Here is a 27,726-nt window from a genome sequence, read left to right on the forward strand (position 1 = left end):
TCGTCACGCAAGCTCTTCAAATATACATTTTATATGCCATGAGTTTCCCATCAAATTATTATGGTAGACAACTGATCTGGACTGATTCCAGTGCAAGCAAACAGAAATTATTGTGACCATCTTCATAAATGCGTTTTGTTGGAAATTGAATATCAAAGTTTCGTAACAAGTTGGACACACTCATGCACAAATTGACAATGAGATTGACTCGCCGAATCACGGGTCATCGACTCACCACTCACCTAATCTACTGCACCCATGGATAATAACCATGCAGTCACACGTGCAATGGACAGCGTTATTTGCATATTCATTTTTAATTTTTGGTCATTGATCTTTTTCAATTCATTTAAATTGACGGCCGATAATTGAGGAGTATGTAAGAAGTAGAATTAAGTATGTGGATAGCACTACCCTATATAATTGGTTTGAGAAGGCCATTAAATGTAGCTCAACCCGAGTTCAAAACCTCTTTGGATCTGTGTATTTGGAGCCAATTGACCAAAGAATTAGGACTATTTAAGAGAGCGACACCGTTCAGAGACTTGGTTTTGTGTAAAGCGGACCAATGAAATATGCTAATTATTGAGAGCTGCATAATTTAAATTGAGTGGTCAAGTTTCTTTGGTCCATCGGCCCCGAACACAAATTTGAAAAGGATGTACACTTCCCTCCCGAATCACAATCAATGTGAAGTACAAAATGGTAGCTTTGAATTAAATTGAATTAAATTGTGTGGGGGACTGGTGTTAATTCTTTTTTCCTCTGGAAAATGGCAATGTTTCACGTCATCACTTTGCAGTTTCCATATTTCTATCTATTTGCTATAAATTTATGAACAACTTAGCTATATACCTCTCTCCAGTCTCCATCCTGCAGATCGAACTCGAACTCGAAATTAGAGAGAGAGAGAGAGAGAGAGAGAGAGAGAGAGAGAGAGAGAGATGAGTGCTGCTGTGGTTTTGATGAACTCTGCTGATAACGTAATGGACTTGAAGGAGTTAGAAACCCTAAAAGTAGAAGAAGATGAACAAGTAAAAGCTGCAGCAGCAGAAGTAGTAGCAGCATCGCATGCAGACGACACGGAGTTGGAGGAGCTGAGAAAAACTCGTCTCATGAGAGTATTTGTCGAAGCCCAGGATCCTTCCACCAAGGTCAGAGAGAGACTGATCATAATCTTATTATATTTCTTCCTAGTTCTAACCCTAACCTTAATCATTTCGTTAATTAATTACTAAAGATGATTATATATGCTTGTTTATTCTTAGTTATCTTTATTTCTTTTGTCTGAAGAAATTGTGGGGAGTTGTCTTAATGTCTGAGTTTCGATCTTCTTTTATCTTTGAGGCCTAGGGGATTTCATAAAATACTAACATGGTCATCTTTGACTGTCATTTTTTACAATAATATTTTACATTAAAGAACAGATGTTTAAACAATAGAGGCATCATAGCAAAACGGTGTCGAAGTCAAAATCTCTCACTTATAAGTAATGAATACTCACAAACCCTAAGTAGTCATGGCATCTAGTGATGTGTGACAACACTCACAAACCCTAGTAGTCATGGCATCTAGTGATGTGTGACATTTTTCTCTAGTTCTCCATTATTTACGTTTGCCCTTTTATACCTAGGAAAAGATTGTTTGGTCAGTACTAATCGAGCCATCATAGCAAAACGGTGTTGAACTCAAGATCTCTCACTTATAAGTAATTGATACTCACAGACCCTAGTAGTCATGGCACCTAGTGATGCGAGACATTTTTCTCTAGTTCTCCATTATTTATGTTTGCCCTTTTATACCTAGGAAAAGATTATTTAAACGTATCTAGTATGATGCGTTTAAAAAAAAATTGCAACATCCTCTTATCATTGATCAAGAATCTTGTACAACAGTAATATCGGTTGATGGTGTTATAATCATAAAAATTTCTCCTAAGCCAGCAGGAACTGTCATAAATTTTGAAATTAACAATGACAAAAACTTGTCCACATCGGAGATGTAACATTATTGACATTCATAGGATAAAATCTATCATTCTTCTTGTAACATTATTGCAAAAATAGAAAAAGAAAAGCACTAAATCGTTTTCCTTCCAAATCATATTTACTTACCATGGGAGATGTTAATAGAGCTAATCTAGATCCCAAGCACGTGCCAAAGCTCTCAATCGTTGAAGGTGATGATATACCGTTGATTGATTTGTCTCCTATGAACATGTTAGGAAACATTCCTGAGCCAAAAGGTATCAAGGGGCTTGTTAAAAAGTTAGGCAACACATGTAGAGACTGGGAATTGTGCAAAGTGATCAAATAAGGAGTATAATTGGATAAGCTGTAAAAGACTGAGATTGTTTCGAGCGAGTTTTTTTTATCTGCTTTTCGAGGATAGAAGGAAGATTTGGAAAGATGAGCATACCAAGAATGTGAGAGACTGGAAGGAGTTTGATTTCAATGGAAATAGTAGAAAACAATGAAAAAAATTTCTTTACAAATTTACTTGAATTTCCAATACCATACATAAAGTGACTGTAGGGAGGGAATAAAAAAAATGTTAAAATTTTTGGTGGATGCAAAAGTTATACATCATAAACTTTTTCAAAGATGTACTGAGAATGTATAGCACAGCAAAAATAAACTCATGCAGAAATTATACACTGCAAATTTCATTGAAGATAATGTTTGGTTTCAATATTACTCTGAAGACAATTTATCGAAAAAAATCTGGAATAGTGTGATCAAAATTTACCTTAACACTGCTATTATGAAAATTGGCATGTTGGAGACTTTTTGGTTCAACCTGAATGGAAAAATCAACAAAATTTCAAATGGAAACAGTCAGTATTCTCAAACCTGAAATTGAATCATCATAAATTGAATTTAGTGGAAGCTGTTTATTTTATAACTGATATGCTTGCAAAGAACATTGTTACTAAAGAAGAAAATTATTGTAGAATTAAACAGTTCTTATATCAAAATGAAAGAAAAGTACCTATGCGGTTGTTTATAATGAGCATGGGTAAAGCATTCGCAACTTTATTGATATTTACCTTGGCTGTGAAAGTGTAACTTTCCAAATGCACTGAAATAAGTTGTTGGAATTTGAAAAAAAAAAAAATTCAAATAATATAGAATACGAACCTGCAAAATAAATGAGCATATCTTAGAACTTTAATCACGAAAACACAAAATTATATACATGTCTTTCAATTGGGGTAGCAAAAGTTTACAACTGAGATTTCAATTTAGGCATTCTATATCATTGTGGATCATTGCTCTCTCAGTTTGTGAAATCTAAATCAATCAAAAGAAACGAAAAATATCAAATAGTTTATTGACTTTTTTCAATTTGAACCATATGATGCTAGATTGAATGGGAAAAAGAAGGGAAAACACTGAGCTTATGATAAAACTTTAATTAGTAGAACAAAGTCGTTGACATTATGAATTTATAAATTAAATATACACGCAGATGAATGGTGACGGACGAGTGGCCAATATGGGCAAAACCGACTATTTACTATAGAAAAGAGGAAATAGCTGGGCAAGCATAGAAGAAACCGAGGGGCAAATTCATCCGTCCATTGGTCATCAACAGTACCCCAAAACTGGGTTTTAGTATATAGGATATCAATATAGAAAACAGAGGTCTCTTATGCTGTGAATTTCAAAACTGTATAGAACATGTAAGATTTGTATATATATATATATATATATATATATATATATATATATATATATACACACATACAGAGAGCTTAAGGGGAGGGATCCCCATTTTTTGAAAAAAATGGGGATTAGGTGTGGGGCCCACTTCACATCAAATTTCAACGATCCGAACCGCCTATTTTGTTAGTCTCGATTCATAGATCATCCTTGCAAAAATTCAATTCAATCCGAAACCATTTGCCTATTTAATTATCAATATCAAATTTCTTATTTTCTTATATAACAAAGTATTCGTTCATTTCCTTGAACCCAATTAGATGTCTTAAACATTTCCAATTTAGCTAATATTTTGCAAGGATGATCTATGAATCGAAACTAACAAAATAGACGGTTCGGATCGTTGAAATTAGATGTGAAGTGGGCCCCACACCTAATCCCCATTTTTTTCAAAAAATGGGGATCCCTCCCCTTAAGCTCTCTGTGTGTGTATATATATATATATATATAATAGCGATACTATTTACGTAGGAAGGAAATTAGTCCTTTTGTTCTGAATCAAGATCACTAATTCCAAAATACAATTGCAAGAACCATTTCCCTATAGTTGGACATCAAGAAGACCACTAATTCTGAAATACAGATTAAATTTCTCTCCATGTTAAAAAAGCAAGTAAGCAGAGAGACAAAGGATGTTGTTTCTATTACCAGTAGGATTAGCTTGTAAAGACTTGTCCACCGTGTTCTAAATATTGGTCTCCACTGTAACCACCTTTGAGAACTTTTCTGTAGATAATTCCGTTGTAAAAAGAAATCCGTGTTAGAATGCACTTCTATTTATAACACGTTTAATACTTTTTAGTGGACCATGATCAGGATTTTAATGTTGTATGTCAATATATAAAATAGAACAAAGCCACTAACAATCTAAAAATATCATATAATTGATAGCGGTATGAACTTTTGGTAGATAATTTGTAATCAGATTGCAAAATATTGGGATGTCTAGTTCCTGCAGGAGTGTGTTATCCTTAGCAGAGAGGATACTTTTTGATATTTTGTAATTGCCCAGATGAAATCATGGCTAATGCCTCACACATTTGTCATAAAAAAAATAAAAAAAAATCTTAAACACAAAGATTCATCATTATAGCCTAAATTAACATCGCATTATCAAATCAGAACAGACAAAGGTACTCAAACTCAAGTGTCCCACATGCTGACATCCAACAAACAAATCAAGACAAAAGATGCATAAAAGGTATTTAACCAACCTACTCTTTTCAAATGGAATTTGGTGTCTGAAAATGAGAAATTCAAAAACTTTGCAGCAGAAATTAAAAAAACAAAAAACAAAAACCAAACACTTACTATGTATTATCACTTTAATTCTAATTGTCACTTCAAGCTCCCTAGCTTTTGACGCATCATGATCATACTCATAAAGCCCTGACATGAAACCAAAATCATTACTTTGACAAATAAACATAACCAACAACAAAAACAAATAAATTTTTCAAAAGGATTATGCCAAAAATTACCAGCCGAGCTACTGAAGACCATGATATCAAGTCAGAAAACTGATTTGCACTGCTCCAACGAAGACTCAAGAAGGCCCAAAGTGTCAAGGAATAAGGTGCAGTGATAGTATTATCCTTATTGAATACAATTATATAACACAAATGTATGTGCTGCACTTGAGGCATTGTAAATTTGTGAAGCATAGCTTTGCAAGATACGTTTTTCGAAGTCAAGCCTATGCATATGAACATAAAACGTTAAACACATTTTTCCATTAGTGTCTTAAGCAAATTTTAGATACATATTGAGATCTCTATAATTGACAGAGGCTTGGAGCTTGTGAAAGTCACATTTTCCATTGATTGAATATCATAAACCACAATTTTATTTAATTAACCAAGAAGGAAAAACAATCAATAACGGATATTATACCTTCCTCTCCTTCTACCTCGCAGCCAATTGCCTATTAGCTAAAATCCTACAAAACCAAGATGAGTTTAAGCAAAACTCGGATCAAGATTCTAATTTATGAAGAATGATATTAATCAGAAATTAACAATAAAATTAAAAAAATTAAAAAATTGAAATTTTCATACCTTTAAGTTTCAAGGTTTTTACTATGGAATTCAAGCAAACCCATCAGATTCTAAGTGGGTTTATCAAAAATAATAATTTAATCAGAAATTAACACGGTAAAAAAAAAAAAAAAAAACTAATGAAAAAAGTTTGAAACTTTGAATTTTAACTATAAGGACAAAATAAAAGGTAAAATAAATAGTACTATATTTGACTTTTTAATGTAAAAATATGATTTTTCGTTAAAGTGATGATTACCACAGCTCTTCTTAAAACTCCAAAAGTAAAATTTGAAATTTTCGTACATCTAAATTTTTGGGTGTTTACTGTGAATCTAATTGAGAACTAAGGGCGCAGATTGCGAGAGGAGAAGACGAAGAGGGAGGAAGCACGGGTTTGTTTTGGCGATGAATGGGAAAAGCACGTCAATTTCCAAAAAAAAAAGGAAAATCTAATGATCAAATTCGAGAATTATTCAATCTCACAACAATTTTAAGCCAATCAGTTACGCACCAAATCAAATTTTATGAAATTCTAGCAAAATACAACCCCAATAGAACACAAATGGACCATAAAAAAATACGAAATATCAACAACCAAATTCGATAAAGTAACAAACCACAGCGAAAAATCAAATATTTGGCTTCTGGGTAGTTGAGAAGAAGTGAGATTTAATTACCTCTTGAAGGCCGGGTACAGGATGAGGGGGCGAGAAGATCGTAAAGCAGAGATCGAAAAGATAAGGAAGCAGGGATCGGAAGGATCACGAAACAGCGATGGAAGAGATCGATGCGGAGTGTAGGACGCATGATCGAAATCGCCAACCCGTTGCAGAGCAGCTGAGAATTCTGTTGTTTAACTGTGCAACAAAGAGAAAAAACGCCTGATGGAAAACCAAACGGAGGGCATTTTCGTCATCGGAGGTCATTTTCGTCCGCGCATTGTCCGTAAACAGTGCAAGCTGGTTTGGGTTTTAGTATAAGAATAATTTGGTAATAAATAATAGGTGCTTTTAGATTTTAAGATTGTTTTTAGATTTTAACTTGAATGGTTTTCAAAATGTAATATAAGTCCATATTTTTAAAATTTACCACATTTAAGTAATTAGAGTACATTTATTATTTATTAACTTACCATTCGAAATTCTTTACGCACCCATAATTAATGTGTTTTTTTTGTGCTCCAATCATATATATTAATAGATAAAACTTGATTCAAAATTCAAATTCTTATTATTAAAATAAATTCAACACCAAAACAAAAACAATTTATACATAACTTCTGGTACCTTATTTTATTCACAGGTACGGAAGTATCGGTACATGGTACGAATGTATAGGTACATAACTTTAGGTATCTTATTTTATTCATAGTTATGGAAGTATCGGTACGAATGTATAAGTATATAACTTTAGGTATCTTATTTTACTCATAGGTACAAAAGTATCGGTCCATAAGTGTCGATACGAATGTATTGGTACATAACTTTCAGTACAATGTATTGGTAAAAATGTGTCGGTACGTAGCTATAGTATTTAAACATACATATGTACGTAATATGCATATACATATATATGGAGAAATTCATGCACAATGAAAAATATATGATAACATATGACTTTTCTTATTATGAGAACTTAATAATAACTATCAATGATAAATAACATTTTTATTATTTATGGGAATTAATATATAATTTACAAACAAAATACACAATAATAATTACAACCTATTTAATTAATATTAAAAAATTACAATTAAATGCCAAGGATTAGAATTAGTTTTTAATCTTAGATAAGGATTAAAATTACAGGAACAATTTATGTGTATTCGTAATTATTTTTTTCAATGTCATAATTTAACTATTTTAATTACAAGTGTGATGCGAACTTGGGTGAAGAAGGTCCGCCCACCACTTCGGTCAACTTACCTAACTCCCATTTGCTATATGCTCAGTTAAACCCAGTCAAGTATTCAAAGTTGTTATGTTATAAGCATTCACAACAAACCCTACTTTTGACCAAACCCTAGAGCGTTGGCACTCATGGAATTTGAGCCTCTCTACCAACCGGAGTTCGGTGTGTGAGAGATTCATCATGCATTGCATCATTGACAGTTTTGAAGAAGCTAACTCCAGCGTAATCAACCGTTATAGATTCGAAATCATACTCTAAAAAAATGGGGCTACGAGATTGGAACTCGTGTGTACTTCTCAGTATATCCACTAGCTAGATATTTATAAATTAGATAGACGTCAGATATTGTCTGAGATGGAGTGCAAGGAAACCATGAAACATGAAGCAGAAGAAGCAGTGACATTGACGAGGATCCGTCGTGTGAGAGAATTTGTTGAAGGCAAGGATCCATCCTACAAGGTGCTGTCTTGCACATTTTGTAATTAATAAAAAGGGAGACTTTGGATGCGGTCCCTAGTTATGAACAATCTTTGACTGAAACCTTATTGGTTTTCAATTTTTGATCCAAGTCCCTAAAATTAATTGATAATTTATTTCTATGTACGTTACTATATTTTTTAAATTAAAAATTAAAATTTATAGTTGTTTATAGTAATGAGATTTTAAATAAAAAACCATAATTTGTGGGATTAAAAATATTAAAATATAAATATACTATTGTGTGTGTGTGTGTAAACATGGGTACATTCATAAAAATAACCAAAAAATTATTGTATCAAAACATGGGTACATTCTTCAAAATGGGTACATTTAGCAAAAATAAAAATGGGTACAAATAAATAAAAAAATATGGGTACAATACAAATAAAACTTTAAAAAATATGGGCACAAAAAGAATTTAATATATGGGTACAAATTAAAACTGAAAAGAAAATTGGTACAAATTAAAAAAGGGTTGCAAATTAAAAATGGGTACAAACTAAAAATAAAAATATATGATAAAAAATTTAGCCATAAGTATAAATATACTAATTGTAACATTTTTAATATTAAATGAATATATTTAGAAATAAAAAATATTTTATTATTGAAATAATTAATGATATTATTAATAGAAAGGACCTTGATCAAAAATTGAAAAGTAATAAGGTTTTAATCAATAGAATAGTAAAAATAAGGATGAAAACCTAATTACTCCTAATAAAAATCACTAAATCTTGCGAAAATTAGTGAAAACAGTTGTTCTAATTTCAAAAATGTAATTAATATGTATAGATCATTTTCAGGTTATTAAGTAATCGATTTGCAAGATAATCACTTTTCACATTAAGCTTAGGTACAAAACCAAGAATGAAAGCAACGGTAAATTATAGTAATAATGCTTTTAATTGGAAGGGAAGGATGGCCTGATTTTACTTGAACCATGCCATGCTTTCTTTGCCTGCGTTGATCTTCCCTCATTGATCTTGTATTTTGTTGAGCAGAATCTAGCTATGCCTGCATCAAATTCTGATATTTTGGAATTTGGTGTGTAATTGTGTGCAGGAGGTGGATGATCTCACAATAAGGAGGTTCCTGCGTGCTCGCGATTTGGATATAGAGCAGGCAGCTGCAATGTTCCTCAAGTACATGAAATGGAGACGCGATTTTGTTCCTAAAGGTTCTATTTGTACTTCTGAGATTCCAAATCAAATTGTTCAGAACAAGATGTTTTTACAGGGATCGGACAAGAAAGGATGCCCCATATCAGTTATCCTTGGTTATAGACATTTTCAAGACAGCCTCAAGGAATTCAAGCGTACGTTTTTACTTTTTTTTTTCCGAAACCTTCACGATAAGTAACATTTCCTATGGCTGAAATGAAATCTGATAAGTCTTTCAAATCTAAAAGTCATATATTTTTGTATGTACAGGTTATGTAGTCTATGGACTCGACAAGATATGTGCAAAGTGAGTTTTTCTGTCACTCAACCGTGTTCCTAAGCGATTTATTTTCTTTTTGCCAATGCAAAGCTATTTAATGTAAGAGCGCAAGGATATATAACGTACCAAACATGTATAGTCCATAGATGATATGTTTTATGTGCTGAATTGAACTTCATGTGTCAGGATTCCGCCAGGACAGAAGTTCATTGCCATAGGAGATCTCGAAGGCTGGGGATATTCAAACAGTGACGTCCGAGGTTACCTTGGAGCTCTTTCAATTTTGCAGGTATCTGTTCTGCTGCTTAGCATTACTTTCTATGTACATATAAGATTAAACAAACTTGCTAGTCAGATAATATATAAATTTCTTCTACAGCAAAAGTAAAAGCAAAAAAAAAAAAAAAAAAAAAACAAGAAGGATACAAACTGTTTACTAATCGTTGCAGGACTACTATCCGGAAAGGCTAGGGAAGGTGTACATCGTCCATGCTCCTCTCATATTCATGACGGTTTGGAAAATCGTTTACCCTTTTATCGACAACAAAACTAAGAAGAAGGTAAATTATCAATCTGCACAAGATGCTATGCAGCATTAGTGTATACAGCACTTCATACTTCAGAATTCAGATCATCTCGCCTCTCTGTGCAGATAGTATTCGTCGAAAACAAAATGCTGAAATCAACTCTGCTCGAAGAGATTGATGAGAGCCAGCTTCCGGAGATATATGGAGGCAAACTGCCTTTGGTTCCCATCTAGGGTGACAAATTGATCAACCATGCCAAGAGGAAAAATGAACAGATTAAAGCTCATGTCTAATTAAGTTTGCAATATGTATGTTATAATATGTAACTATGCTGTACCACTGTTTGGACCAGATTTTACTTCATCGGCTCGAGTAATCAAGGCTGTTGAATGGGCTGAGTTCTAGACCATTGGATGACAAATTGGTTGAGATAATTCTCAATGTTATTAAAGGATAATATTATGATTTTAATCATAATGATTATCTCTTAATAGTATTAAATTATTTAGACTTACCATTATCTGGAACACAACTGGATGATAAAGCCGTAGCATATGATAATGCCGTAGCATATGATAATGCTCAATAAAATAAATATTGCAATTGATGAGCAATTAACGTGGCATTGCATGGCTGCACCTGTACAAATGAGTGGAAAAGGGAGTCTTTTGTTTAGATTAGGCTACCAAGGAAGGGAAAAGCACAACATGGGCTAAAGTGCTCAGACTTTGGTAATGCATGCACTTGGACGTGAATATGGGTTTAAACATTGCATGGTTATTTAGGATGCTATGGAAAGAGTTCTGTGTGCTTGTAAATTAATCTGATTGCATGGTTATTATAAGTGGACGACAATCATCAAAGTGTGGCTTTGCTCCCTTGGAAAAATACTCCTAGGAATATTATTTATTTCGATTGGTAGTTCAAGTCACGGCGATAACTTCACAGCGTGTTCATCAAGGCACGTCCCTATAAATACAAAGCAGCAGACGACATTTTGGGACCACCTCCAACTCAACACATAAACTGCCCTACGCAAACCCTCGCTCTACGCGAAACCTCTCAAACATCTTGAGATTTTTTTATTTTCTTTTTCCGCCGACACATCTTCAGTTTGGATAAACAGCATTATGAAGGCAACCGGCGAACACCTTCAGTTTGGATAAACAGCACTGTTGCCGTAGAGTCAGCCGACCGCGAAGTACCTTCAGTTTGGATAAACAGCACTGCGACGAGGTCGACTGGCTATCTATCCAAGTCTCGGTCGAGAAGGATTTTCAAATCCTTATTGGCAGAGGTCATCTCATTAGTCTTCTCGGCGAAGTGAGGTGTTACTAGGTTACTACATTCGGCACCCTGAGAACCGAATTTGATATTGAACTTCGCAAAACTAGCAGCCTTGTTTTCAGGCTCTAGAACCCGAAGGCCGAGAATGTTCCTTCCTCGGCCGCAGTTGCGAGATTCAGAAGTCGGCAGCGCACCCAACGCAACATCAACATATTTTACTCATCGGCCGACAAGTTGGCACGCCCGCACATAACCGAATGACGTAGTTAGCTTACTAATTACTCGGCTTGCGCGCCACGTATTCTTGGTAGTTTTTAAGATCAACATTTTGGCACGCCCAGTGGGACCCAGTGCTAAAACTACGAAGTTCACATGATAGATCAAGATTTCAATCAGGTTCCATTGGAAATTTGGCACCAAGTAAAGCATTGCTACAAGAAGAAAGCAAAACTCATTGAGAAGTTGTCTAAAAGATGAGGGCAATTTTCCGCTCCAACAACAATCAAAATTCGGCCTAAGAAAATTGTCAAGATGGCCGAAGAAGAACGTAGGCCACTTGTTTGTTCGGTCAAGACTAAAAGTGTGGTAGGCCTAGAAGAAAAAGTTCAAGATTTTGAGCCAGAAATTGACTCAGAAAATGATTCGTCAGAGGAGTGTTCCAATGACGAATAAGACCAATACACGACTTCAAACCATAAAATCACATCGATTGATATGGTAATTGAAGACATAGGCCTAGCCGGAAAAATCACGCCAATTGATATAATTATTGGTGATAAAGCCGATATGGAGAAATCCCGTTCGGCTAAGTTGTTCGAGTTAAAAGCTGAAATTGGCAAAATTATTATGCATGGGGGGCATAATAATTGTTCAACACATTTGGCAGCCGATGATAAAGAATCTTTCATCAAGCCGAACATGTTTGCAGATGATCTTTTATTCGGCTTTGGAAAAACTCAAAGTGAAAACTTTGATGTAAAAAGATCTCGGCTTGGAATAAGTATCGTTGGCCTCCTCCTGATTATGATTCAGCCGTTTTTATTTATTTTTTTGTTAAAAAAAAAAGATGAATAAAATATTTTCTTAACCATTCGGCTTTTAAGCCGATACTTAAGAAAATTGGGGGTAACGAGCGGTATACTCCAGTAGATGGAATCAAATAGAAAAAGGCCACCCTTATGAGATGGTAGGCCTTTAAGTGGCTTTAAGAGCAATTCCACCCCAGTGGAAATTGCCCAGCACCAAGTCCAAAAAACAGCCCAGCCCCTTGTCAAGTTGCTCCAGCCCGCGAAAGAGCCTGGGACACAGCCCAAGCTGGGCAACGGGCCAGCCTATTTCGGACAGACCCAGAGACCGGCCTGTTTAGAAGGCGCGTGCAGCACAAGCGCGCAGAAGCGCGAGTAGGGAACCGGGTTGCAGGCGGGGGGGGCCCGCTTGTCAGCCCACTTGTGGAGAACCCGGAATAGGGGCTACGTGGCCCTCCTCAGTGCCGTTGGATTTCCAACGGCTAGTTTTCTAGACCGTTGGATTTCCAACGGTAAAAAAAATTTAAATTTTACTTTTAACATGGACCGTCAGATCAAAAATCAATGGTCCACGTTCTTTTTACAAAAAAGTAAAAAAAAAAAAAAAAAAAAAAAGGCCCCAACGGTCAGAAATATGACCGTTGGCCACGTGGCAAGTCCCTGGCTCTTGGATTTGAATATTTTTCAAATCCAACGGTCCAGATTAATTAACTATATTAAAATTCATTAAAAAATATTAAAAAATACAGAAAAATTATTAAAAAATACAGAAAATTTTTAAAAAAATACAGAAATAATTGAAAAATGTTATTTTTTTTTCCTATAAATACCTAACCCTCATCTTTCACCTTTACACCACATTTCAATTATCGAAATCTTATCGAAATCTTGGCTAAATTATTGTACCACGGAAGTGACACGTGGCGTGTCGGGATTGGTTGAAAATAATATCGGAAATCTATTCACAAAATAGTACGTTCAGATAATGACACGTGGCGTGACGAGATTAAAACTATTTTATTTTTTTATTCTTTATTTTAAATGGGTTAAAAATCTTATCCGAAATAAACTTAAAAAAAAAACACACCAAATAAATGCGCTGGGTGCCAGCGCATTTTTTTAGGGGTGGAGATACCTTGGCCTATTACTGTTCACTCCAGTCTATTACTGTTCATTTGAGTGGATAAATGCGCTGGGTGCTGGCGCAAAGTCCACAGGGGTGGAATTGCTCTAATATTTCCATGGGGTGAATCCATAACAATTTTCTGGTATACTCCAGTAGATGGAATCAAATAGAAAAAGGCCACCCTTATGAGATGGTAGGCCTTTAAATGGCTTTAATATTTCCATGGGGTGAATCCAGAACAATGTTCTGCCGAATGGATTTATATTCGGCGGTGGAGTTTTTCATTCTCGACTGCGAAAGGAAAGTGACAACTGATTTAAAAGTCAAATCTGAATATATGCAGCAAGGGTGCGATGATAGAGGCATGCCAATTATTTAGAATCTTCATTCGGGGGAGTTTTGATTTGGTGGCATGGCCAAATGTTTGTGAAGTATTCCAATACTTAGTTAAAAGGGATATTTGGTCGATTTCTTCATCCATGCTAACTCGGTGGAGATATTTGGATCCATAGTAGTTTTCTGCTAAATGAGTTTTTATTCGGCAGTAGTTTTTAGATTACTCTCGACCGATGCTCACTTGTAGGTTACAGAAATCACCGAAGTATTTGTGCTCGGTAAGGTGTTTCCAGAATGAGCTAATTCATGCGAATTAAGTTATTTGAAGTGAATTATTTGCACCTGAGAGGGTTCGGTGGAATTGAGAGTGACGTCTCTTGAGGCCGAGCTATCGAGAATCAAGTGGTCTCGGTGGATTTTCTTTCGATCGGTGGAGCATTTATATATATGCCAATGCAATTTAGCATGGATGAGGAAATTTGATGGTGGCATGCTGGTGATTTGTTTTCGCCGAGTTATTTCTGTACTCAGTGGAAGATTTCTCATTCGGTGGTTTGCCTTTTCTTGGATGTGAGAGTTCCCATTCGGTGGGCTTGCCTTTTCTTGGCATTGGATGTCAATGAGGTGGCGCTGGAAGAAATCCTAAGGTGACCCAGTTAAAGGTGATAAAACCCTAAACGCACCACCTGCCATGCGCCATGCAAATGGAGTTGGACAAAATCAAAAGTTGTCAGTGTATTCGGTGAAGGCAGTGCATGTGGAGTTTGATGGAGACATTTTTTGTTCCCCAATTTTCTTCAAGTTTTTGGACTTCAAAGAGCATCAAGAGTGTTAATTCTAGGCCGTGATTAGATTTCGGCCATTAACACATCCAAAGGCCGAAGCTTATGTCTTAGTTTCATGAATGCTCGGCTAGCATAATTTCCTTAACCATTCAGCTTACAAGCCGAAGATCAAGGAAACTGGGGGGCAATGTTTGGACCAGATTTTACTTCATCGGCTCGAGTAATCAAGACCATTGAATGGGCTGAGTTCTAGACCATTGGATGACAAATTGGTTGAGATAATTCTCAATATTATTAAAGGATAATATTATGATTTTAATCATAATGATTATCTCTTAATAGTATTGAATTATTTAGACTTACCATTATCTGGAACACAATTGGATGATAAAGCCGTAGCATATGATAATGCTCAATAAAATAAATATTGCAATTGTTGAGTAATTAACGTGGCATTGCATGGCTGCACCTGTACAAATGAGTGGAAGAGGGAGTCTTTTGTTTAGATTAGGCTACCAAGGAAGGGAAAAGCACAACATGGGCTAAAGTGCTTAGACTTTGGTAATGCATGCACTTGGACGTGAATATGGGTTTAAACATTGCATGGTTATTTAGGATGCTATGGGAAGAGTTCTGTGTGCTTGCAAATTGATCTGATTGCATGGTTATCATAAGTGGACGGCAATCATCAAAGTGTGGCTTTGCTCCCTTGGAAAAATATTCCTAGGAATATTATTTATTTCGATTGGTAGTTCAAGTCATGGCAACAATTTCACTGCGTGTTCATTAAGGCATGTCCCTATAAATACAAAGCGGCATACGACATTTTGGGATCACCTCCAACTCAACACACAAACTGTCCTGCGCAAACCCTCACTCTACACGAAACCTCTCAAACATCTTAAGATTTTTTTATTTTCTTTTTCCGCCGACACATCTTCAATTTGGATAAACAGCACTGTTGCCGTAGAGTCAGCTGACCGGGAAGCACCTTCAGTTTGGATAAACAGCATTGCGACGAGGCCGACTGGCTATCTATCCAAGTCTCTGTCGAGAAAGATTTTCAAATCCTTATTGGCAGAGGTCATCTCATTAGCCTTCTCGGCGAAGTGAGGTGTTACCAGGTTACTACATTCGGCACCCTAAGAGCCAAATTCGATATTGAACTTCACAAAACTAGCAGCCTTGTCTTCAGGCTCTAGAACCCGAAGGCCGAAAGTGTTCCTTCCTCGGTCGTAGTCGCGAGATTCAGAAGTTAGCAGCGCACCCAACGCAACATCAACATATTTTACTCCTCGGCCGAGCTCGGTCGACGAGTTGGCACGTCTGCACATAACCGAATGACGTAGTTAGCTTACTAATTATTCGACCTGCGCACCATGTAGGCTTGATAGTTTTTAGGGTCAACAACCACTTATATGATTGCGTTTAAACATTCACTTTGCATCATGGTGTGCTTATAGATTTATAGTTGCATAAACTTGAAATTTAAAAAATGTTCACCTCTACTTAATTTGTTAGAAGCTTTTTGGAGGTGTTAAAACATCAAACCATGTGGATTTCGTGTGCTAATTTCTTTGAGTACACAACCTTATCAAGTCATTGATTTTGAATTACAAAAATTAGTCAACTAAATAGTACACAACCTTATTAAGTCATTGACTTTGAATTACAATAATTAGTAAACTACATAGACTATATTAGTAAATCGCCTCAAATGAAATTACTAGGACCGAAGTGGAATTTTATGCATTTCCCTTCTCTACTCGTTCACCCTTCTTTGCTTTCTTAGCTTTTGATTAAATAAATCAAAGAAGAAAGCATCAGGAGAAAACAAGCTTGTTAAATCTCTAGCTTAACAATTCCCAAAGTTGGCGTGTTTATTCTATATCTGTTATAAGGGTGTGAACCCAAAGTCAGGATTAAAGATAAAGTCATAAACAATTAATATTCAAATAAATTGGCACAAAAATTTGAGAATAAGTGGGCAAATTTAAGTTAACATGTAATCAATTTCCCAAAAATTTCAAGGTGGTTACATGCATCACATTTTAGATTTTTGACTACATACGATATGATTTACATTAGGTAGGAAAATGAGTTAAACTTCACAATGTATTTCTTTGAAGATAATCGAATATAAAACCTCTCATTTACAAATTAAGAGTCATACTACTCAACTGTATCATAGCAGATTAGATTTACAAGTAGAGTTTAATGTAAAGATAATTATATAAACATCCGATCTTGTACTCGCACAATTTTCAAATTATATAACGTATTTTGCTTGAAATTTGCACGTGAACAAATATATATTCATATCTAGTAAGTAGTGCATTTGGATCTTTAAAATCACATGTGAAATAAAAAACTGAGAGGAACAAAAAAAGACAAATAAAATTAAAAAGGATGGGTAAGGTGAGGTAAAAGGACGAGTACTGCTAATGACTGCCTAAGCCACTGCTCTGCTTGGGTAGTGTCCACAACCACCGTACACTACGTGTCAACCCTACATTAGTTTTTCCAGTCCAAGTACCTTTTGTTGAACAAATATTTATGTTACTATTCTTAAAAGAAGGTAAAGTCAATAACAGTATCTTTAAATAAAATGTCAAAATATTTTAGGAATTCTTATTGGTAGTCTAAAAATCTCAATTAGTATTCTAAAATTTCTATAATCAGAAAGAAAAATTCTCTTATAAGAAATGTAAAATGAAAATTTTGAAGTGTTAATAATAATTTCCAATATTTAACTTAGTACTACCAGTAAAAATAGCAACAATATTTTCAATTGATAAGTCAAATTTGATGTAACGTGACATTAATTGGTAGCCAAGGTTCTAAAAAACGCTAGGCGCTAGTCGGGCGGCAGGCTAGCGCCTAGCGCCTAGGCGGATTTAAGTAATTTTTTGTATATCCTGTGAATAAGTGCATATGGACATTTACAAAGCAAGTAGAAAATGTACAAAAGAAATATTTCTTTCAACAAATGAAGTAATTCATATTTTATAATCATATGGTATACTTGAGGACAAGGCAGTGCTTGCAACCACTGAAATGTGATTTCCAATCTTATGTCCAATGAGCATTCTCATTGTTTGTAAGTATGGGAAGACTACAAATGTTGCAATAATACTCCACCATGTTGACAACGTAGTTAGAACAAAGTTGAGAAACCTGGAAACAAATTACAATGCAAGCAAAAGAAATAAACCTCACTTGATAGGTTCAAGCCATGTACATTTGAATCAAACACTAATTCATTCAAGTATGTCCGCCATTACTTCTTTTGTACTAGAACTATGGAAACATTCAAGTCCAACATTACTATGAGTCTATGACACACATACATCTCACATAATCTACTATAGATGAGTCAAATGTACAAATGCTGCACTAACATTTCACATAATTAACATCAATGAGTACGAGTGATGGGCATACATTTTATAGGATATAATTAACAACAATGAGTCAAATGTTCGAATGCTACACATGCAGACACTAACAGAAAAGAAAATCAAGTTACGAAAGTTACTAGGCATCAAACTCTTCTTCACCATATCCCTCCAAGACTCTCTCTGTGTCAGACTCGAACTCAATTTCTTCATCATCTCCTTCTTCTTCTTCCATGTCCTTATCTGATATAAAGTCTTCTTCATGAAGTTCTCTTACTTCAACATTTTTAGAACTCCCCCTAGGCTCTAGGGAACTACCTACCTTTGATGTCTTTCCAATTCCTGAGCCAAGCTCAAGTTCTTCATCACCACTCTCCACAATCCATCCTTGAGCCATACTAGCTTCACTTGCAAGTAGTATGTTCACTTTCTTCTCATTCTCTCTTTTCTTCTTATTCATAATCCTTGCATTAAATTGGACATAGACTAAATTATTTAACCTTGTTGTATCTAGTCTATTCCTTTTCTTTGTATGTATACCTTCAAAAGAACTCCAATTTTGTTCACAACCGGATGAACTTGTAGTCAATGAGAGTATCTTTATAGCTATCCTTTGCAAATGAGGCACACCATTTCCATAATTATACCACCATGCAACTAATGAAGAAAAAAAGCACACAATTAGTAATGAAAAATAAGTAGTAAACTCAAATTTAATAAATAAAATATAAGCATATGTGAATATTCATACCCGAATTATAGTTTTCATTATTCTCAACGCATCCAAGTTCGGCCAAATGTCTTCCAAATCCACCTTCTTTTACTCTATACTTGTGCATCTCAACGTTTATCACTTGGTTTTGAACCTCATAGTTATCGGGGAAGAACTTCTCAACACAAGTAAAAATCCTCTCCATGACAATTGGATCATGTTGTATGCTTTGATCTTTGAAGAAATAATAAGGGTTGAAGAGGTAGCTCGTCAAATGCAATGGACTATCAAGCCGCTCACGAGCTTTTTCATCAATAATTTGAAGAATTTGTTGATAGTTGGCCTCATTGTTCTTGAATGTCTCTTTAATCTCCATCTTTGCTTTTTGTAGCTCTCCATACAAAAAGCCCATTGATGGCTTCTTGTCCCCATCTACAATTCGAAATAGCTTGAATAAAGGCTCAAATACTTTCAAGCAAAGTAAGACCCCACTCCAAAAATGTGAACTCAATATAGTAGCATATGCCGTTTTCCCCTTTGTAGTCTTGACATGTTTGCATTGTTCCCATTCTTCACTAGCAACCATAACCTTCAAGTTTTTTTTCTTATCCATCAAGCTTTGCAATGTGAGGAAAAAAGTTGCAAATCTAGTGACTTCGGGCCTTATTATGTCTCTTTTCTTGGTATGCTTCCTAATCAATGCCAAAGTTTTATGATGTGCATAAATGAAGATGGTGAAAGCCTTTGCCTTGTCAATAACTCCTTTGAACCTAGGGAGATTACCAATCCCTTGAAGCATGAGATTCAAAGTATGAGTGGCACATGATGTCCAAAACATATTCGGCCTCTTTTTCTTCATCATGTTTGCCGCCGCCATATTGTTAGAAGCATTATCGGTTATCACTTGAATCACATTTTGAGGCCCAATTTCTTCAACACACTTGTCAACATATTCAAAGATATATTCTTCGGTGTGTGCTTCACTAGAGCATTCCTTAGAAGAAAGAGATATGGTGCCTTCCTTGCAATTGACACATAAATTCATTATGCTTCTTCTTTTTCGATCACTCCAAGCATCGGTCATGATTGAGCAACCATTCAAAGCCCACTCTTCTTCATGTTTCTTGAGTGACTTTTTTACTCTTTCTAGCTCTTCTTTCAATAATGGCTCCCTTAATTCGTATTGGCTTGGAGGTAGGTAACCCGGGCCAAATTGACCAACCGCTTCCATCACACGCTTGAAGCTGTCATTATCAATAGCATAGAAAGGAATACCGGCTTCATACACCCATCGAGCCACATATTGATCCACTTGATGTGCTCTTTCCTTCCAAATTGCATCATGGATGTTTTGTTGCCAAGTCTTCTTACTTCCCTCATTTGAATAATCAGGATTGATGGCGGATGCAAACCTATCCATAGGTCCAAGAGTGCGAGGCCTTTTCCTTGACCCAATCACTTTAATGTATTCTTCTTCTTCTTGAATTTGTTGAAGTTGCACCTCTTCCCTCACTTCCACATTGTGCTTATCCCTTTGTTTCTTCTAATGCGGCTCTACATTTGGCTTTATCTTCATCCGAAAACTTTGTGCATGCCGCTACATTTCCCCTTATGTTGGCTACATGTTGTTTTAATCTATGTACTCCACCACTAATGATTTTGTTACACAACTTACATTTCACCTTATCTGTGTTTGTAGGATTTGCCAAGATCCCATATTCACATCCCACATCATCCGAGCTACGCTTCAACACATTTTCAGATTGAGAGGAGGACGACATTGCAGTAGATGCTCCAGAAGATGAAGTACCAGTCATCATACAAGAAACAATCCTAAAATTTATATAAAATAGACATTACAAACTTTTAGGTCTTAATCTCCCACAAAAAAACTATCACAGTATTTTAACTTATAAGCCAACTCAGATTGTTTTGTTTTTCTATTTTGGTCGAAGCATAACGTTTTAAAGTGAGTAAAATGGATCATGCAATGTCAAGATCAATATATCTACTGCAATGGCTCAGAACAATGCATCAAAGTGAGTAAAATGGCTCAGAGTCAGAACCCCTGCATCAAAGCTAGCAGCAAGAGCAGATAATGATATTGCGATGGGAATCCGACAAAGAATGGTGAATAAGCTAAATGAATCTTCCAAACATACACTTTAGAGAGAACAATGCACACATTCATAATTTGTTGTTTTATTTATGTGCTTAGGATCTTAAAAGAAGTATATGCAGATCAAACAATTCATTACATACGCGAAAGAAGTATCTCGCAGCAGATAAACAGCTTTCCAACCCCTGTAAATATTTTCACAACTATAACTAGTAGCACCTATAAATCACCATCCTTCTAAAGCTAATAAATTTTGACAGATTTGTAAGGCACACAGCCACACACAGCTGCAATGATCCCCATTTACTTCATTCGACTGAAGACAAAAGGCACGGAATACATAAATCCAGAACCCTACCTATTGTATTCCACATATCCAAGTCATTTCTTCACAGTCAAGTACTTTTAACAAGCCCCACCAATTCACAAACTTACTATAAAACTTGAACCTCCAGTAAGTTTGTCAATTGTTCCCCATTCCCCTACAAATATTTTGAGGTGAATTTTATGCTAACCTGGATTTTTATCCTTTGACCACATATAAAATTTACCACCTTTATAAAGATTATACATGGACATTACCTCTACATCTCTCCCACTCTCTTCAATTATTTCCAATAATTCTTTTCTTTCTTCAACTGTAACTTGTTACCGTAACCTATACATACATACCTCGTACTTTCCAGACCTTTAGCTCAATCATTCATATATGAATCATATATAGTATATACAATACGGTCACAATCTCATAAAGTCTGCCATTGCACCAAATCCTTGTGAAAACAAATGTGTCAAAACTTATAAACTTGCAAAGGCATTACCTGATTGTAGTCTCCTTGTTAAGTACTTCCCAAATTAATCTTTTAAACCGTGCCACCTCCTTACTGTTAAGGTATCCAGCAACCTAAAAAACAGAAGCATGAGTTCTTCCATATCGATTCACAAACAAAAAATAGAAGCAACAATCAATCACATACAAATCCAAATCACTATACGGACTACCGAGTGGGCTATGATGAAAATGTTCTTTGCTGGGCAGGTGGTGTAACTTTTAGGATCTCTGCTTTAATCTTTCATTAAATTCCCCCCCTTAATTATCAGACTTGGAAAATGAGGTCAACAGTCATGAACCAAGAATGAAACTTTTCACAATAACTATGAAATTAAAAGTCCAACAATGTAGCATGCAAGATTAATTCTTATTATCATCAAATATTTTGGGCACCAACCTTAAATTTATGAACGTATAGTGAATGGGCAGACACCATTCAACAAAAACAATTCAGAAAATTGAAAAAAAACAATAAGAAAGCAATGGCCACATTATTTGCATACCTCGAGCTCGGAGTCATCGATATTTGATAGGCCTTTTGAGACTAAGAGACATCGCAGGTGACGGAAGAAGAGACAAAGTGGACGAACGACGAAGTGGCTGTCGACGAGAGTTCTTGGTTTCTGAAATTAGGGTAGCTGCAGGGCATGGGAAGAAACTTAGAATCTGAATTAGAAGTTAGAATATAATAAACTTAAAAATAAAAAAAACAAAACAAAACCGCCCAGCGCCTAGGCGGCCGCCTAGGCTGTTTTTTAGAACACTGTTGGTAGCTTTCACTTTGACAGCATCTTTAAATATTTTTAATTAATTATAAAATATATTTGATTAATTTTTTATTTTTATTTTAAATGATATTTATAATAATTAATATCACAAAATAATAATTTAATTCGATACATTGGAGTAAAAAGAAAAACCATAAAAATGTCAAAGTGAGACATAAACTATAAAATTTAAATTTTATATTTAAAATTTAGGATTAAGTACCTAAAATCTTCTGACCTTTTAGTGTCATTCCAAATTGGTATTAATATTTTTAAAATTTTCAAACAAGTACCCAAACTATTGAAAATGTCACATCCGTTATGTTTCAATTGATTTTTCGGCTGATCTCCTAACAAAGAAGAGGATTAAGAATTCATATAGGGTTTTAAGCAGCTTATTTCTGCTCATGTGATTTCCTTATTCGCATATTTTTTGCTAATAAAGCTTCCAGTTCTTTTTTGTGGACAATGAAAATATGGTGGTGGCCGCATCATGGCAGTTCATACTGTTTCAGCAACCTCTGTGACCTACTCAATGTTGTCGGCTTGAGTTATATGATGGAGTTTGTGGTTGTGCGTTGGTTTGGAGGTGATGGCATGAAGGGGGTGATGGTGACCGTTAATTGGACAAAAAATTAATTGAGACTTAATGGATGTGACATTTTCAATAGGTTAGTACTTGTTTGAAATGATTAAAAGGTTGAGAACAATTTGACATGAAGGTTCTAAAAGACGCTAGGCGCTAGTAAGACGGCGGGTTGAAGCCTAGTGCCTAGGTGGCTAGGCGAGCTCCTAGGCGGACTAGACAGATTTAAGTAAATCTTTATATTTGTGTAAATAAATGTCTGCTTATACTTGAAATATATATATACTTTCATCATAAACTACAAAACAGAATGACATATATATTATGAAATATTGAAACATAATGAAAACATGGGGAATAAGGAAATAATGTGTGTTCATTTAAGTATGCAAGAAGTTTCTTACGATTTATTGAAAAAAAAATGCAAAATGAAAGTTATCTATTTTCTGTCTAAATGAGTCACAACCTAGGCGGGTGCCTAGACAGGTCTAGGTGGGCTAGGTGGGTGCTTAGGCGGTCTAGGCAGGCGCCTTAGGAAGTCTAGGCGTCATTTCTTAATTTTCAAATGCCTAGGCATTAATCGGGGTTGTGGTCAGCCGCCTAGCGCCTAGGCGGTTCTAGGCGGGTATTTTTAGAACAATGCATGACACTAAAAGGTCAAGGGATTTTAGGTACTTAATCTTGCAATCTAAAATTTGCATATTTAGAGATTTTAATGCTGATCGTAAATTTCAAATTTTGAACTTTTTATGTGACCCCTCTTTTTCTCTCTCCCTCACTGAAGGATTTTCTCTCACAAACCCTAACCTTAGCCGTCGGCCTCTCATTTTGGTTTAACTTCCTTCCCTCTTTCCTTCTTTAATTTTCTACAGTTCATTCCTTCTTTAATTTCCTTGCTTTCCATTTTGACCATGTGATTTGGTAAGTTTGCTTATGAGCGTTGTCTCACCTTGCCTTGAGCTATGTCTCAACTTCTTTGAGCTTTATCTCAGTTTATGGCAGTTCTTGTCTCAGATCAAGTTCATGATTTCTTTGGCCCAATTGTTGTTCCTTGTCGCGAATCACTGCCCATCGGCATCTGTTACTTGGCTCATTGAGTGTTTCCTCCTTGGATTACATATGGAGACATGCTTTACATTTAGGTGGCTTTTAAAGTGCAATTTACACTAATTGGTAGGATTATGAGAGCCCTCAGAGCGCAAGTGGTTCGCCACCCCTATTTTCTATTGGTCAAAAGGGTTCGTTGGTTCTTCTTCCCGATGGTGACGGTTTCACAATGATGGTGTGAGTGTGACTCTGTTAAGCGGAGGTGACTGGTCCCTTTGTTCAAGTCTATGGTTTCTTTCCTTTACGGCTGTTATTGACTCCATTATTAGGACTAGCCTTGTATTTCTTTATGTTTGAGTTGATTTGGATTGTCTGTGGACTTTCATAACCTTGTTGTAATCTTATTTTTTAATGAAATTAGCTCTGTTTAAAATAAATTATTACTCTCCTCCATCACATCACACTTCATCATTCATCAATTCACCAGTAGTGAGCCCAACTGGCAGTTTCCTTGGGCCCTACAATTAGTGGCATCTGGATCCGAACCCCACTACCATTTCCCCACGCGACATGAGTCCGAGAGCCAGTTACAACATCGTATTCGTCAGAGCCACGTGTCGGGATGGGAAGGGAGTATGTAGGCGGAGATGCAGCTGATCGTCACCCCCTTTGATGTGGGCCTTGAAAGTACAAAAGCAGCCTTTTCAGTTCTGAAACACCCGCCCAACTCTTGTACTAGCCAAGTTGCCCTGCCAGTTTTTTAATTTTATTTTTGCAAAGGGAACAGGAAACACAATGTTGACATTGGGAAAATATCCTTGCGGGATTCTTTTCTTAGAAATTTTGGAGGTTCTATTATCAGAATCGTTTATAGTATATTATGTGATTATAAATCATTTTAAACTTAAAAATTTAAAATTAAACATAAATAATACTTAACGAAAATTAACCGTACAATATATAATGAACGATTCCGATCACAGAATTACCAGGATTCCAAAGAAAGGAATCCGGCTAGGATCCTTTTCCATGACATTGTGTACGTGTTGGTGAAAGTACATTTGTGCCGTCCATGCATGCTTGACCTGTTGGAGCAATGAAAGATTCAAGAATCTCTATAGAGATATGGGGGTTGTGTCTGTCACGTTGCCCTAGACCGACTGATGGAGTGTGATCGATATGATGAGTCTGATGATGACATCATGGTGGAAAATCAAATTACCATTTATTACGCAAACACCAATCTTAATCTTAAACATTCCATTATACCAAAATTAGGGTTTTTTTTTGTTTTTGTTTTTGTTATGAATAATTCCCCATAGTCCATCTTAATCTGAACTGTCAACATTTTTTATTACCAAGTTTTGCAAAAAAAAAAAAAAAAAAAAAAAAAAAAGACTGTTTGTGTGTTTGAATCATGTCACTGATTGTGGACATTTAGATATTGGTTGTCATGAGTAGGAGACCAAAGGAGACAAGTAGCTAGACAACAAGAAGCAAGCGAGAAAGGAAGTTGGGACAAGTTACTTCTATTTAGCACTTTGAGGAGATTTGTCTTTCCTTTCATAAAAGGGTTGATTCGCGGCATGTCAAGCCCTGGTAATGTTGATCTCTTTACATTGAATTAAACCACATGCTTCATCGCTTGTACGGACTTTCATCAATTCATTATTGAATGGGTAGTCAATACAATTTTGAATGTTTTGCTTATATACAAAGTAACAAATATTATAATTGAATTGTTTGATCACTTTTTAGTCATTCATTGAAAGGGATACACGACTTAAACAATGAAAAGGAATTAGGATCTCAATGGAAATGTCGTCTGTTAACCAGTTTTTTTGAAATTCTTTTTTTGATAATTGGTAGGAATTTTATATCTTTATTTCCTTCTTAGCAAAATTTTTTTTTTTCCACAAGGTATATATCGTAATGTCTTTCTATAGGATTGCAAGTCTTTTTATTAGCTTGTGTTTGTGGTGCACAATTTTATGGAATGTAGGTGTTTGTGGTGCACAATTTTATGGAATGTAGGTAGCTATTATGATTGATTTGATATCGATTCATCCTTTTTTTTTTAGGAAAACTAATGAAAAGGACTTGAAAACTTTGAGTTTTAACGATAAGGACAAAATAAAGGGTAAAGTGAATAGTACCATGATTGATTTTTTAGTGTAAAAATGTGGTTTTTCATTAAAGTGAACAGTACCAAGATCTTTTCGTTAAAGTTCCTTTTTTTTTTTGCTTCAGGAGTTTCATAATTGGATATTGAACCAAACCATGGGTAAATTATTATTATTTTTTAAATCATATTATTTTCGGTGTATAGGATATATCAGTCATTTTATTATCTAGACCTTGGTCGTTCGTTTCTTAACCAAGGAAATAATTATAAAAAACAGTGGTTATTGTTGAAAATACTAGTGGGTATTGAATGCCCACGTAGAAACTGAAAACATTGGTAGCAGTTTTCAATGACCATGCAAATTGGAAAGTGACTTTGGATGCAGGAGATCATGTTTGTCAAAGGTTACATGCTGTAAATTTCCATATGTAATTAATACGGTTGTTTGAGTTGCTCTATAAATAGAGCACTCGAATGCAATCAAAGGATACGGAAAAACAGATCAATAATATCATCCATCCCCCCTAATTTTCCATCTCCTTGTGTTTTAATTACAGTGTGATATTTTACCCTTGCTTCGGTCCACTCACTATAAAGGTTATCTCTCTAACTTTTACATTTATATAACACGTTATCAGCACGAGTCTCTAAATATAACCATGTCTCATTTACATTCACTAAACAAAAAGGGAAACCATTCTCTCATTTCTCTCCGCCGAACGAAAAAAAAAAAGTTTCCTCTAAGGTTTTTCCTGTTCATCTTCTTCCTCTGCCTCAATTGCGCAGTATACCCTCGCGACGAACTATTTGCTCCATGCCTGCTTGTAGTTCTCCAACTAGCGGTTACATACATCTTTGATTACTTGTTTGGCTTGGATATTGATTACTAACCCAGTATTTATTTATGTTGATTTTACTGCAATCCAAGATGGTGCAGTACAATCGCCCATCTTGAACTGCAAATTTCATCTTACTGCGATCCAAGATGGTGCGGTATCATCGCCTATCTTGGACTGCAGATCTACTTTTACTGCAAATTTCAGGTGGAGCGGTATAATCGCCCACCTTGCTCTGCAAATTTACATTTACCTGTTGTTTAATTTCATTGCAACTTTAGGTGGTGCGGTATAATCGCCCACCCTGCTCTACGTATTTCAATTTTCTTGCTACTTGAGTGGTGCAGACTAATCGCCCATTCCATGTTACATTCTTTCAATGAGAATGGTGCGGTACAATCGCCCTTCTCATTCACCCTGAAAATCTCGAGCTAGAAGTTTAGAGTGCTTATCATTTTGGCCTGAAGATCAAAATAAAAAATTTGTAAGAACCAGAAGTTCTAACATTACATTCCTTTTGGAATACATATTATTGCAAGTTCTTACACATCTCATTTTCTTTCAGAAAAGAAAATGGCGAACTTGGCAAAGCTTGAATATGCTGCCCTGGACATTAC

General features: G+C 35.5%; 2 protein-coding genes and 1 long non-coding RNA gene across 5 annotated transcripts; 1 reads left to right on the forward strand and 2 right to left on the reverse strand.

Annotated features, from left to right (window-relative positions):
- Window positions 1–723: 723 nt before the first annotated feature.
- LOC103430060 (sec14 cytosolic factor-like) lies at window positions 724–10,642 on the forward strand. Of its 2 annotated transcripts, XM_029103779.2 has the most exons (7): window positions 788–1,154; window positions 8,021–8,137; window positions 9,224–9,476; window positions 9,592–9,628; window positions 9,788–9,890; window positions 10,051–10,161; window positions 10,254–10,642. In XM_029103779.2, exons 1-7 carry the CDS (start codon window positions 945–947, stop codon window positions 10,359–10,361), a joined length of 939 nt encoding a protein of 312 aa, XP_028959612.1. In that variant the 5' UTR covers window positions 788–944; the 3' UTR covers window positions 10,362–10,642. The 2 variants fall into 2 exon arrangements, with proteins under 2 accessions (XP_028959613.1, XP_028959612.1); XM_029103780.2 differs by lacking the exon at window positions 8,021–8,137 and having other exon boundaries at window positions 724–1,154.
- LOC103430061 (uncharacterized) lies at window positions 1,997–6,698 on the reverse strand. 2 transcript variants are annotated; one of them, XR_011582350.1, is made up of 8 exons: window positions 6,442–6,698; window positions 5,619–5,664; window positions 5,207–5,421; window positions 5,037–5,114; window positions 4,374–4,451; window positions 3,050–3,140; window positions 2,749–2,799; window positions 1,997–2,233 (listed from the first exon to the last, which is right to left on the reverse strand). It is a non-coding gene; the product is annotated as an uncharacterized lncRNA (long non-coding RNA). The 2 variants fall into 2 exon arrangements; XR_011582349.1 differs by having other exon boundaries at window positions 2,992–3,140; window positions 6,442–6,612.
- A 7,582-nt stretch (window positions 10,643–18,224) lies between the features above and the next one.
- On the reverse strand, window positions 18,225–27,379 carry LOC139196898 (uncharacterized). Its single transcript, XM_070823251.1, has 4 exons — window positions 27,363–27,379; window positions 23,023–23,043; window positions 18,837–20,119; window positions 18,225–18,742 (listed from the first exon to the last, which is right to left on the reverse strand). Exons 1-4 carry the CDS (start codon window positions 27,377–27,379, stop codon window positions 18,225–18,227), a joined length of 1,839 nt encoding a protein of 612 aa, XP_070679352.1.
- Window positions 27,380–27,726: the final 347 nt, after the last annotated feature.

The sequence above is a fragment of the Malus domestica genome, chromosome 06 (genome assembly GCF_042453785.1).
Source record: "Malus domestica chromosome 06, GDT2T_hap1".
Classification (NCBI taxonomy): Eukaryota; Viridiplantae; Streptophyta; class Magnoliopsida; order Rosales; family Rosaceae; genus Malus; species Malus domestica.

Coding starts and splice junctions, on each gene's coding strand:
- LOC103430060 (XM_029103779.2), top strand. CDS start 945: ATGAGTGCTGCTGTGGTTTTGATGAACTCTGCTGATAACGTAATGGAC. Junction 8,138..9,223: donor GCAAGGATCCATCCTACAAG/GTGCTGTCTTGC, acceptor AATTGTGTGCAG/GAGGTGGATGATCTCACAAT. Junction 9,891..10,050: donor GAGCTCTTTCAATTTTGCAG/GTATCTGTTCTG, acceptor TAATCGTTGCAG/GACTACTATCCGGAAAGGCT.
- LOC139196898 (XM_070823251.1), bottom strand. Junction 20,120..23,022: donor TCACAGAGGTTGCTGAAACA/GTATGAACTGCC, acceptor TTGGAAGGAAAG/AGCACATCAAGTGGATCAAT. Junction 18,743..18,836: donor TAATGAAAACTATAATTCGG/GTATGAATATTC, acceptor TTTCTTCATTAG/TTGCATGGTGGTATAATTAT.